At 37.9% G+C, this 14,556-nt stretch overlaps 1 protein-coding gene across 1 annotated transcript in view; it reads left to right on the top strand.

Moving 5' to 3' along the window:
- The window catches only part of DDX24 (DEAD-box helicase 24), a 416,990-nt gene that overhangs the window by 268,922 nt on the left and 133,512 nt on the right, over window positions 1-14,556 (top strand). Inside the window, exon 6 of the mRNA XM_044074590.1 lies at window positions 8,319-8,394. Within this exon, the coding sequence (XP_043930525.1) occupies window positions 8,319-8,394 (76 nt within the window). The remainder of the gene's footprint in view (window positions 1-8,318; window positions 8,395-14,556) is intronic.

Below are 14,556 nucleotides of genomic sequence, written 5' to 3'. Positions count from 1 at the left end.
GAAAAACTGAAGAAAATGTCGTCTGCTGCTTCTTTTATACCCCTGGTGCACTGACGTCAGGGAAGAGGCGACAGCAACCGACGCCGGACCAGGACTTTGGAATTTAGGCCGACTGCGGGTAGCCTGCCAGCAGGATAGCCCAAGTGTAATGACTGCAACAGTGAATACACTCTAACATCTACATGTATGGTAGGTACACAACTGTACTTTCTGTGCAACAGGAATTTCTAGTAACATCTTTATTGGCTTTTTTGGTTATAGAAGTTTCTTTAGACCCATTTTCCCAAAATACATCATTCCAGATTTTTTCATTCATTATAATCTTGTCATTTGTTCATTCAGTACAAGCCTTTCATTAGTTAGTTACCCACTAGTGCAAATCTGGTTGTATGTTTCTTACGAGTTGCCACCGGTATCAACACTTTGGCAAAAGGTAAAATCGTAAGCATACTGAATTGAATTATTTCTGTATGTAGATGCATCTCATTTGTGTATACATAAAAAGTAGTAAGCTTAAGATCCCTTTGCATCTCCAAAATTCAGGATGAAATAAGCCAAGCAATGTATTCTGCCTATGTCCTCTTTTTTTCTAGATAAGTAACTAGAAGTACAGGTCAGGGAGTTTGAATTGTACTGAGCAACACTCTTAAGTTTGTTGGTCATTATCTTGTGATCAACAAAGTTCAAAACTTTTTTAAGAAATCTAAGCAGAATGCTGTTGTTTGCTGTCCTTTAAGTTATTGGGTATCTTATCAGTCAACTAGCTTTATTGTGTTACCACTTGCTGCTTTGAATCTGCTTTGTTTGCAGTAGTTTTCTTGATATTCAAACGTAGATCATTACTGCATTAACCTAATTTATTTGGGTCCTATCCCACCGCAACTAACCAGCTTCCCAAAGCTAAGGGTGTCTTCCATGTGCTGTAACTGTCAGGAATAAAAGAAAGCAAGGAATCTATAAAAACGGGCAAAGGAATAAAAAGGACAAATGAGAAAGCATGGAATGAAGGAAAGAGATTAGTAATACAGTTATGGAAAAATATTTTCTGAGAATGTTTTATAAAAATTCAGAATAATGGATGATATTTAAGGAAACATATGCAGAATGTTTTTATAGTGGCAATATGATGCAAGAATAAAAGAATGTATAACAATGCAATGAAAGATTTAGAACATAATGATGGAAAGTATTTTGACAGAAAAAGAATTGTATGAAATAAATCAAGAAAAAATAAAAAAATTGTTATATAAGCAAAATTTTTTTACAAGGGAAAAGAGAATTATCAAGTTACTTAAGCAGATTAGTAAAGGAAGATGGTAGTGTAATAATAGAAATAAAAAAAAAATGTAAAAGGAGAAATAGAAAATAAACTCCGGAAAAGATTCTGAATACTGTAGTAAAATATGTGCAAGAAATGTTTAAAGAAAAAAAGAAGGTGGCAAAAAAACACATGGAAAGTAAAACAAGTTAACAGGAAAAGAGAATAAAGAGTTGGAAAATGAGATTTCTTTTAAATGAACTGGATTACGTATTAGGACATGTAAATATAGACTTGGCTGCAGGCCAAGATGGAATAGGGTATGAAATGTATTTAAAAAATTAAGGGATTGGCAAAAAATATATATATTTTTAAAGATTTTATGGATAAAGAATTATGCAGTGGAATTCATATGGAAGAAGGAAGACAGAAGATAATTAAAAAATGGAGACCACTAGTATTGAATAATAATGATTATAAGATGTTTACGAAAATAATACATAAAAGATTTGAAACCAGAATGGAAAATATTATGGAAGGTAGCATATGTAGTATAAAGAGAAAGAGTTACCAAGAATTATTAATGATTAGAAAAATTGTGGATGATATTATGAACAGGAAAGGAGAAGCAAAAATCATGATAGGAGACCTTAATAAGGCATTTGACCAAGTGGACATGAAGTCTTATGGGTAATAATGAAAGAAGATAATATCATTGAGAAATTTAGGAAATTATGTGTGTCAGCATGTAGTAATAATGAAGTAAAAATATTTGCAAAAGGCTGGTTAACCCAAGAGGCACTTATGAAGAGTAGTGTGAGACAGGGATGTCCAATGAGTTTTATACTTTTTGCATTAGTTATGAATGAGATAGTATGTGAAATACATTACAAGATGAAGGAGGGGAGGTATATTAACACCTGAAGGGTTAAGGTTTCCAGTTCTGTTAACATATGCAAATGACATTGTAATTGCAAAAAAGCAAAATTTGGATAAAGTAAGTAATATGCACAAGTGCATGCCTAGAGATGATAGGGATGGCTTCAAGTAAAGGGAAAGGTAAAGGTTTATATGATGTAGTAAAGATTGGGGGTATATATTTTACAATGAATGAAATTTGTGTTAGGTATAACATTTAGGATTAAAGATGTAAGTAGAATTCAGTGGGAGAAAAACAATATAAGAAATAAAGCAAACATGTCTTTTCTTGTAAACATAAATTATTATTCAGAAAAAAAGGTTTCTTTGATACATTCAGTACACATGTTTAGCAAGTGTATTTATGTAGCCAACAGTATTTGAAAAGGAGTTCTTTCAGATATATATTTTTTATTTATATGGGGTTCTAGATTAAACCCGGTACAAACAAGAGTTAGAAAAGTATGGTATAAGAATGTAATGATAAAACATTGCTATGTAAAACCATGGGAAAATCTAACAGATGAAGAAATTAAAGCTATAAAAATAAGAAGCAAATGGTGTAATCAGAAAGTAGAATGTCAAGAATTTTTGTGGAGACTGGTAATAGATAATTTGCCAGTAAAAGGAAACATGCCATATAAAAAGAAAAGTGATGGAATATGTTTACATTGTCTTGAAGAAGAAATTACAATTTGTGTGTTTTTGAAATATAAAAGAATTAAAATGTTATGGGGAAAACTGTGTAAAGATGATTTTTTTTGAAGATATAAAACAAAGTTAAAAGAATAGTTAAGTTATTTTAGGTTATATGGAATGAAAGAATAACTGAAAAAATAATTGAAGTTATGTTTAATGGTAAATTAATTTTAACAACAATATTAAGTAAAATGAGATAGTGGTTATGGAAAAAAGAGTGAAGGTCTAATGGGCATGAAAAATTGGCATTGTTGTAAGGGAAATTATGAATATGTGCAAACAAGATTTTTATAGTTATGTAAGTGCACATATATAAATATTTGTAAATGTGTAAATATTTTGTAAATAAGAGTTATTTTTGTATATAAATAAAGGACCCCTACTCATTTCTATAGGTGGCATGTGATCTTTTACATCCACCCATGATACCACTAACTCAGGCATATGGGGCCTTGGTTGAATGTCTCATCCAAAGTGCTTCCACCTTATGACTGCAGAGTCAAATACCAAAGAGGAGTGTCCAGAGGACTGAACCCTGGGGTATACTGCTTGTGAGGAGCTGCCCACCCTAATTTCCTTGGTTCTGTTTGTGGGCCAATTTTCTATTCAGCAAGTTACATAGAGATTTACATTTACGTGGGAGAGTTTATCTATGATACTTGAGTGTGGGATGGTGTTTGAATGCCTTTGTTAGACCTAGATATACAGTGTGTACTGATTTCCCCTCATCCATTGCTTCAGTAACCTTCTCAAAAAAGTCATCTAGGTTAAGTAGTCTGCATCTGCCCTTGACTAGTCTGAACTGGCTTGTGTTGTGAGTTTATAGGTTACCTATGTAATTATTTATTAATTCCATAGCCTTACATGTGAGGCTGGTCAGGCTTATAGTTCTGTAATTGTCCAGGTCTATTGATACCCCACTTTTGTGCGGGGGGACGACGACGACGACCGTTTTCCATTAATCTGGTGCAAAGCCTGTTTTCCATTCATCTGGTGCAAAGCCTGTTTACTGGCGGATACTAAATAATCTTCGTAGGTGACCTGACAAGTCATGCTTCAGACTGACCTGTAGGCAGACTGATGCGTTATTTGGGACATAATGTTCTTGGCTTTAAATAGTCTTTTGGACTTGTTCTTGGGAAAAGTTGAGGGTGGAGTATACATGCTGGAATGTGATCAGGGAATGTAGGAGGGGATGGGGGGGTGAAGGTTGAACTGAATGTGGCCACTAGTAGATTGACTGTGTCCTCCTGCCAATTATTCCAGTTGTACTTTGACTCCAGGAGATGCTGCAGATTCTTGTAAAACTGGTCAACTTCATCGGCTTCCATAATTGGAGTATAAGGTTGATGTCAGTGTGGTGAACACTTAGCTTGAAGTCTGAAGCCATTTTATCATTTTTTGGTTGTAACCAAGCTCTGTTTTTTGAAAGCATTTTATTAACTATGCACTTTTGATTTATGTTTCATTGTTTAAGTCACCAGTGTCAGCTGTGTTTACAAGTGTGAATTCGCCTTTGAGACTGCAGTAAGTGCCTGTACAGTGTTCATTCATTTAAGATGTTTCTCCTTTCCTCATGGCTGTTCAGCTAGGAATTAGTATAGTTGAAGGGGTGCAGGAGTGCCTGCCTCCTGCAGAAACATTGTATTACTGCTGTGCGGTGTGGTGTGTTTTGAATAGTTATGTTATTGGTTGTTTGACAAGTTACTCTTCGGGTGTTTTAGAGTCAGTCATTCTTGGCTGAAGTGCTGCAGATCTGCATTAGAGATTTACAGTCCCAGTGGATGTGATTGAGGTGGGTCATGTCTTTGCAGTATTGACATGTAGGGGACACATTAATTCTTCAGTTAATCTTGTGTAGGAGCATGGGGAGTTGGAGCTCATCCCAGCATTTAGTGGGTCCAAGGGCATGGAAGCACATGCTGAACAGGGTGCCAGCCCATCACAGTGGATTGTGACTTAGTTGTGGGAAGAGGGTCAAAGATAATTTTGGGGGGGTAGAGGCAAACTGAAGAAGTAAACAAGCATTGAAAATAACTTAGTAGATAAAGATATGAGGCATAGGCGAAGGGAAAAAAGTAAAAGCCAGTGCAGCTACATAGGAATGTAAGGGTGGAGATTAGGGCAAATGACAGAGCATGCGAGAGATGCAAGGGAGAGAATAGAGAGGTGAAGATTTACACTACAAAGAAACCAGCAGAACTGTAGTAAGAAGGTGAAGAAAAGAAAACATGTTGAAAGGAAGTTGTCAGAAGGAGTTAAGAAGATTGAATCTTTTTTTGGTATGTAACAGAAGTAAAGGAAGGATAGGGAAGTCTAGTTAGGCTGAGCGTAAATGATTGGGAGATTATAGAAGATAGGGGAAAAAAGGAGAGATATTGAATGAATAGTTTGCTTTAACCTTCAAGAACAGAAGGAAGGATGCCTTTCTGGGGGAGAGGCAGCGAGAGTGCAGACTGGGCAGAGCAATGTGCAGACACAGAAGAGAAGGGAGGAGGTTTATAATGGACTGTCTGCCATTCAGGAAGATAAAACACAAAAACCTGATAGACTTCGTCCTAGAGTCCCCAGGAGTCCTACCAGTGTGCTGGCATATCCCCTTATGGAGATCGACAGATCACTAACCAGTGCAGAAGCACCTAACGAATGGAAGAAGAAAAGTTTGGTACCAGTGTACAAGGTGGCAGCAGGAACAATCTTGAAAACTGTAAACCTATTACCCTAACTGAAGTAGCAGGAAAATATTTGAGAGAGTCCAGAGGGAAAGGCTAGCTTGGTTAAGTTTGTAGAGGACAATAATTTTCAAGATAGCAGCCAACTTGGGTTATGGTCAAAAGGAGCAGTCAGTCAAACGTGGTTCAGGTTTGAGTGCGTTACAGGAAAGCTTGACACATAAGTATAGGTAGATGTCATCTACCTGGTCTTTCATGATCCTTGGCCTTGTATGGCAAAAGTAACAGTAAAAAATACTAGAGGAGGCTGTTGAGGTAGGCCCAAGACCAAGGAACACGATTACTGCATACTTGAAGGGTAGGCCAGAGTGAGTAATAATGAGAGGGCAATGACAAAAGTAAGGAAAATGACTACTATAGTTCCATAGAGATAATTCCTGATCCAGACCTCTTTAGTGTGTTTGTTTCAGACAGTGAATAGAGATGTGAATAAACCTTTTAGCCAATGACACAAAGACAAATGGGTACTTTTCCGTTATCGGAGCAACACTTTTTTTACGCAGTTGCTGAGCTCAGAATCCAGTCCCTTGTCATGTCTTTCTGGTGTTAACATAACCAGATGTGTGTAAAAGTATTTTACTGCATAATATTTAAAAAAGGAGATGTCATTTCTAAATTTTACACACACCTAATTAAAAGACATGTTAGTTATAATGAAGGTTAGGTTGTGTAGCCTAACACAAGTGCGCTGTGGGACACATGTAGGCAGAAAAAGGCTAAAAAAGACTATTTAAATACATAGAAAATGTTAGTACTGTGTTCAAGACTTACTGAAACACACCACGGACTGTGGATGAGGTATGACTTTCTACAAAATCAATGCATTTTTAACGTTTGCAGCCGTTGGTAGGCAAGACTTCGTATAATGGGACATTCTGCAGTGGTATTTTGGGTCAAGACTGACTGTACAGAATGTTGTTCAGTTATCCTTTACACAGAATAGGATTGTGTTTGAGTCCTTCATTTTGCAGCATACTATGTGCCATGCAAAGGTAGAGGGGCTGCTCTGATTTACATGGACCCGTTTTTGTCCTTTTTTAAAATCATAACTTTTTTACTCATTTTGCTCTGTCTTGTGGTTATAGTTTATATGGTACTTAAAATCACATGCATTCTAAGCATAAGAGAGTAAAACATAATTATTTGTAGAGAATAGAAAACAGCAGTCTTTCAGAAAAGAGTTTCTCTTGACGTTTTGAAAATGCACTGAGATTTATAAACACGAAGCAGAACATGCCATCAGTCTTGTGTCTGTAAATTCAAGTGTCAAACACTTGTATGATCACTACTATGTTCATACTTTTAATCTACTTACACATCAAATGTATATTGACCTCCTCACCTTTCTGTGCAGAATTAAAGTAGAATTTCAGCAATCTTGCCGCGGAGGAGCAGTTACAGGCCATAGTTTGAAAGAAGGAAAGCTCCCGATACGACACAGTTTTCTGTTTTCAAATTATTCTCCTACTTTCCTCCCATTGACAGTTTTAGGCCTCAAAATAACCTTACAGCACAAAACCAGCATTGTAGTAGGAAAGGAAAGAAAACAACATTCCGCCAGAAAGGTACACAGAACTCGGTGGTCATAAAGTTCTAACACTGTAAGCGCTCTTTACAAGTGTTGTCCTGATAATGGAAAAGTACCAACAAATGAAGCAGTAGGGGAAGTGTAAAGAAGGATCTGGAAAAACTGTTCAAGTTTGGAGAAAGTTAGCAGTTGATCATTGTGGATAAATACAAAGCACTGCACTGAGCCACTGAAATGTTTTTGTGAAGGATCAGCTGGGTGGAAAGGAACTTTTAGCAACAAAGCAGGAAAACTATTTGGATTTATTTCTCATAGTGGAGTTGAATCACCAGGAGCAAAGTGAGCAGTGGCAGCAGCAGACAGATTGGTTTATGTATGTAACCGTTGGAAGACAGATTGGAAAAACGAAGGTGTAGTATTCCTACAGCAGCAGCATGGTTAAACTGGAGCTCAAGTACTTTGTGCAGTTGTGAAAGACATAAAAGGAAGAGTGAAACATCCAGCTCTGGAGAGTCCATAGTAAAGCACCAGAAGAGATGATAGATCTTTGACTGTCAGCAGGTGCAAAATTTATTTTTTTTCTGTCTAATTTAAAACAGGTGGTAAAAAGTTTCCTGTATTTGTTTTGATTTTGTCGTTCAATGACTTGTGCTTTTTTTTTGGTAATAAAGAATTGTATGTGTATATGTGCACATGCACGTGTGTTGGGTGGTTATAGCTATCCTTGATTACATATTGCTGGTAATTATCTAATAGTGAGTGCATGTTCTTGAATGGTGTTCTGATGTGAATTGCAGAAATTTTAGCCATAAATTAATATTAACGACCTGATGGTAGGATGATGAATAAATAACATGATGGCTGAGATCCCAGGAAAGATGTGCTTTTGTAATACTTTTTTTTTTTTTTATTATTATGTACACTGGCTACTACTTTTATAGGCAGGCAGTGGGACACATGTAGGCAGAAAAAGACTAAAAAAGACTATTTAAATACATAGAAAATGTTAGTACTGTGTTCAAACACCAATATAAGCAGCTTGATAAAGGTTTTTATTATCATCAGACATAAGAGGTTTATTGTAACTGAATATTCAAAATTTTGGCAGACAAAATTTGAGAGAATGTAGAAATACAACTGGTAGTGCATTTTCTTGGGACTAATGACTGTGTTTTAATTTTAGCTCGGTTCTTCTGACTACTGACGTAGCTGCTCGTGGTCTTGATATTCCAAATGTGCAACATGTGATTCATTATCAGGTATGGCGACCCCTTAATGCTGGTATTTGCTTCAAAGTCTGTTACATGCCTAGCAAGTTTATCTGTTGTAATTTAGGAGACCTTCTTTGGAGCTATGCTGCTAGGCTAAGTATGAGTGGCTAAGAGTAGTAAAGTCACAGAAAGTACTATTGTCCAAGCTCACAACTGACTATACTATTCTCTTGGATTATTACATCAAGAAGTCACTTGCAGAAGCTCTGTGATGTACAACTTGTACCTCCACAGACAAGTCGTCAGCTTACTGATGTCTGTTAGCAGGTTGATCTGTGAGCAGTCTCCTCTTTGACTGTCGATAGACTAAAAAATTGTCCCAAAACACCTTTTGGTGACAGTAGTGTGTTCTGTTTCGCCACTGTTGTGGGACCTCTGTGTAGATATACAAGTTTGTTTTTTTTTTGAGGGGGGGGTTGCCTCCTAGGTTCATTGAAAAGTGTTTAGACACAATTTTTCCTGTCTATTGGCAGTCAAAGAAACAGATGTAGATAGATTGTCATGATGCTGTGATGTTTTTGACATTCTTCCTTCTAGTGCTGCTCCTTATTGATTTTGTTCCTTGCCTCATGTTTGTGAAATCTCATACCTCTTTTATACTCTGTTCAGTTCCTTTCTCCTAAGGACTTGTTCAGTTATTCTTTCACTGTTAACTGTCCATGTCCTGTTTTCAAAGAAATTAAATTTTTGTGGTTACTTCATTGTCTTCTGCTTCTTTAATCATTTACTTATGTATATATCTTTGTTGACTGAGAATGTAGAATGCTACTGTCACAGGAAAACTTCATCACTGGGAATCTTTTTTTTCGATGATTACTGCTTTGACTGAGTACTGATCATTTTGTAATGGGCTGTGCATCTTGCAAGGTTTGTAATCCTTCTGTGAAATACTGTAGACCGGAATTTATGAAACACTTATTTCCCCACTCCTTCCATTCCTCATTATCTGACTTGTCACTGTGACCCTTTGTCATTTCAGTTTGGGCAGACCTATTCACAGTGCACTGTCCATTTGGACAGCCATTAGTGGGGTGTATTCACCCTTATTACAAGGGCGGGAATGCAGTGGTTGCAATGGGGATCCGTCACTCTTGCAAGCAGTGTATCACTTAGAAAGCCTCACCATCTCCCTGTTTTTTGAAAAGAGAGCACATTAGCAAGAGACATGTCCAAATACATGATCACCAGTTTCCCTCCTAAGAGGTAAACACACATCCCATTTTCATTCCTTTCTGATTAAATCGAGCCAACTGCATCATGGGTCTCCATCCCTTTACTTTAAGGAGCCATCAATCAAGAATCAATCAGCATTTTGTAAAGGTGGAATAACCGAAAGAAGCTGAGAAGAAATCCTGAGAAAAAAGGCTTCATTTTCCTAACCCCTTTTACACATGCACAGCTCTGAAAGCCTTACTAGAGTTTTGAAGCAGTACTGTAAAGAATTCACTTAAATATGGTTCAAGCTACATCATGACTCAGGAGTCCTCTAAGCGTGTGTGTGTGTGGGTTGGGGGAGGGGGTCTCAACATAAGTAGCTAAAGTTATATGATAAGGGTAGGTAGTTCTTTCAGTAAACGTCTGATAATCCTGTGAAGGGCCCATTAAGAATAGTACGGAACTGCTGTTTATCAGGAAGGAACAATATGGGTTTGTCACTCACTTCTGTAAGCAGTGAATCCCTCGGGCATCCTCAGTACCTCCCTTATCTTGTTTAGTTAAAGAAGGAAAAGAAACCAACTCAGTGTTTCATTAACCGTCCTGATCATTGCATCTTTGATATTCATCACAAGTTACTGCTGCAGTAGACTGAGCTGTATGGGTTATATCCTGCCAAGGATTTAAACGATGACTAGTCTTCAAAAAGCTTTCCCTCCCCGCTTGCATGCACCCAAGTTTCTGTGTCTTGAGCTCCTGTGTGGAGAAAACAGCAGCCTAAGTGGCAAAATACTTCAGTATTTTCTTGCTTCTCATGAGAACACTCCTCCTGGGCTTCAGAGGATCAACTGTTGGCTCCTGACTTCCATTGTTGGTCAGATAGTCTCCATTGGGTAATCCCTTCCACACATTTACCTTTCAAAAAATATACCATGTCTCTAAGAATACCAGCAGTTTAAGTGTGTTTACTATTTTATCAGAAGCATCTCAACTGGCAGCTGTTTTTAGCAGGGACTGTATAATTATATTTGGGGCGCTATTTTGTGCCAGAAGTGTGCATATTTGTTACTACTTTGTTGTACTTAGAATAACTGGAGTATTGTAGGAGATTTTTAATTGTTTCTGTGCTTGTGTATAGTTCAAGTACACTTTACCTACTTTGTTTTTGTGTCACCATGGGCCAGGGATTAGCCACATCCTCTGCATCTATTCAGGTGTCCTAAGCAGGCATGGGAGAGCCACTTTCGTAGAAAAGGGGAAATTCAGTAGGGAGTGCATCCTCACGTAGCTAAGTGAAGGAGCTAAGTGAAGGGACCCATTTCCTGGAGGTACCATCCATGAGTCAGTCCTGTTCTATGGATGCCGGTAGAATAAAGAAGCAAAAAGTAATCATTTATCTTCATAAGACTGATTTTCTTTTGATAAGGGAGAACTTATTACTTTGGCTAAAGGTTTATTGCAGACTTTAAAAACTTGTAGTGAATGAACAAACTTTTATGGAAAAAAATAAGTAATTTTGCTCATTTTCTGAAGACTCTGTCAGATGAACATGATAGGGATAAGGATAGGACATGTTTTATTTTTTCAACATAAATCCCAGATTGTGATTTAGAGAGAAGTTTTTCTCCCAGAATATCCCTTAGAGGAATTTCATTTTTCCTGATACTGTTTCCAGAATTAATAATTGGCTTCTATGGGAGCAAGCTAATGTTCCAGTATCTTTAAAGAAACATTCTGACATGTTTCAGGTGGATGTCCCACTGCCAACTTCTATTACTCCTTTGCTGCCAGCCTTTGAGGATGTTTTCCCTATTGCCTGCAGTATGCCTGTAACCCACCAATACAGGCAGCTGAGAAGATTCCTCTGTGCTAGTCCTGCAGCTGGCAGTAAAACACTGAATAAAATAACTTTCTGTAACAGGATTATGCTTTCCCTGATTTGAGGGGCTTAGACAATCTCCTATTAAAGAGAGTCAGAGGAGGGGATTCTGAGCTCTGGAAAGCTGACAGTGTAGGTTTTATGCAGGTGCAGAAGCCATATGCCACTGATGCAGTGTGGAATCTGAGCATCTACTGCTGCAGGTAAATAGGACTTATGCAGCTGTAATTTCTATCTTTACTGTAGCTATTAACAAAAATTTGGTGAATGCTAATTCTTCTTACAAGATGGAAATGCTTTTGTCAGATTTAGAAAAATGATTTATTCCTCCACAGCATTGGCTGTCAGGCCCATTTGTTGAAATACACAATGGCTTGTTTAATAATCTGAAGAACATTTCTGCCACTGTTTTATCTTTAGAAGGAAGTTCCTCTCTGAATGTTATTGTTTTTTTCCACAGGTAACTAGGCATTCTTTTAATAGTGTATATGATAATGTTGGCTCTTTGTCCACTGCAGCAGCTACTGTTACTGTGATAAGGTGTTTTGCTTGGGTGCACAATCAGAAGTCTTCTGAAGATGTTAAATATGAAATACTAAATTCTCCTTTGGATAAGTAGGTTGTATTTGATCCTTCTACTACCAAGGTACTCAAGCAATTTCAGCAAAGAGGGAAGTTAATTCTGGGGCAGTCACTAAGTTTTTTCAGCCCTTCTCAAAATCTGCAAAAATGTGGTTCTTTGTTAAAACCAAATAAAAAAAGCCATCTCAATATTCTGCTGGCTAGCAGAATTTTAAGAAAAAGTGGCAAGAAAGATCTAATAAAAAGGAGGGCACCTTCCAGAAAACAGACCAGTCCATTCTTCCCTTCTCTGCCACTCCTTCAAGTATGTCCCATAGCCTAGTTCTCCATTTTCCTTTTTATCATTGTGTTGTGTTAAATAAGTTGGTTCTAAAGTTACTTTAGAAGAATTTCATATGGCGGTGGGAAAGCCTCCCACCTTTTTTGGTTACTCCCTTATCCAAATCAGACTTGCCTACTTCCTCCAGTTATAGGATCATAGGAGGTTACTAGGCTAATGGCCCTAGAATTTTAAGTCTAGCCATTCATGCCCCAATTTTCCCAGTTATCAATGCCCACTGACTAGAATGACTTTGGAATATGCCTGTGCCTTCGCTTTATATGGGGGTCATAGAATCAGTACTCCCAGATCACTGGGGAGAGCTTTGTTGGAGACCAGTGCATGACTTATCCTTTCTCAACTTGTTTATGAAAGTGTCAAAGTTCAAAATACTGATTTTGCAGTGATATCTGTCATACCTGAAATGAGTTTTCTGGTAATTCTGGATATGAAGGACACTTGTCACATTGTCATTGCTAGAAAGTTTTTTTTTTTTTAAACATTTTCTGTCGGGGTTACGTTACCAGTTTTCTGCATTACACATTGGGTTGTTCACTTCTCCATGTGAGTTAACAAAATGTCTAGACCCAGTGTCTGCCTACTGCTGACTGCACAGCATAAATATTATTTAGACTTGCAGCATCTTTTTCCAGGTGTCTGAAGTACCTTACATGGTTAAGAAATCTCTTAGACCTTGGGTTCCAGATGAATTTCCTGATATCCTCTCTTATTCCCTCTCGCAGGATTGTGCTTTTGTGACACCTTCTGAGCTCATCTGTTCAGAGGCATTCCTAATGCATGAAAAAGTGGAGTTGTATCTGGAAATCTCTGTGGCTTTCTCTAGTCAGTCCCAGATTTCATCCGGAAAGTATTTCAGTATTGAAGTTTTCATTGATTTTATGATTCCCATGTTTGCACTTGCAGGGATGCATCAGTGTTTTTAAAGACTGTTGGACTCAGCCTTTTCATTCACTAGATTTCTAGATCCCCAATACTGGCCTTTGTGAAGAGAGAGGACTTCTCTGATGGAGATACCAAGTTTCATTTAGTCCAAGTCTTGTTTTTCCTCTCTCTCAACCCCTGCTCAATCCATGACAACACATGCATCAGATTTTGCATAGAGAGCTGTGTCAGTGAGGTTAATGCACATGGCTTTTGGAACAAATGAGACAGGCCAAAACAGATTAATGTGAAAGAGATGTTAGTTGTGAGACAGCTGTAGAATCTCTTCACCACCTTTGGTCTCTAGGAACACTGAAGGTGGTATAGGCAACACCACAGTGATGCGTAACATAAACGGGGGGGGGGGTACCATGTCTTACCCTCTGTGTAGGCTGGCTGTGATAGTGTGGGTGGTCACTGTGAAGCATTGTATAACCCTCCAAGCTTCATACATTCTTGTCAGAGCAAAATGTAGTGACAAACACCTGAGCAGGCCCAGGACAGACCCTCACGAATGAAAATTAAACGGGGATGGGTCTTCCATGAATTGATCAAGCTGTGGGGAATACCTCAAGTAGATCTTTTTTGCCTCCTTTCAAAACAGACCACTCAGCATATTTTGTTCCAGGATTACCTGCAAGCAGGTATAGAGAAGAGATGCTCTTTCATTCCCATAGACAGAATGTAACTTTATGCATTTCCTTCCTTTCCACTGATGTCCATTCTGAAGATTCAGAGGGACGTTTCCAAGATCATTGTGATGACTTCCTTCTGCCCAGGCAACAGTGGTTTTTCCTTCTTAAGGAATTGGACAAGGGCATTTGCCATAAGCTTCTTTACTGACTGGATCTACTCACACAAGACTGAGGGAATTTGATACAGCTCAGTCTGAACAATTACATTTAACTACCAGGATGATTCTGTTTTTTTATACCTTTTAGGCACTTTGTTTCTGAGGATGTGCAGCAGGGATTAAAGGAAGCAGTAATTCATGCTGCATGGTAATCTTATGTTAGTATGTGGAAGAGATTTTCTGGTTTGGTCGACTCAAATAATCAGGGTCCAATCAAGGGTTACGCACTACTGGTGCTACTATACCTGTGTAAGTTACTATCCTCTGACCCTCTTACTCCTGTAGCTAGGTTATTTGTTGTCCATTTCAGCATGTCTGCCCATGGATCCTCCTCATTCTTCTTAGATTTTCATCAAGCTGTTTTCGAAGAGGGGAGTTGCATTTAAGACTACCAGGAATACAGGTGACACCTTGTGGGGA

This window comes from Protopterus annectens, chromosome 6.part0 (genome assembly GCF_019279795.1).
Source record: "Protopterus annectens isolate FY-2018-M chromosome 6.part0, PAN1.0, whole genome shotgun sequence".
NCBI lineage: Eukaryota > Metazoa > Chordata > Ceratodontiformes > Protopteridae > Protopterus > Protopterus annectens.
Note: the sequence above shows the minus strand (reverse complement) of the source record. Positions and strands in the feature narration are given on the sequence as shown.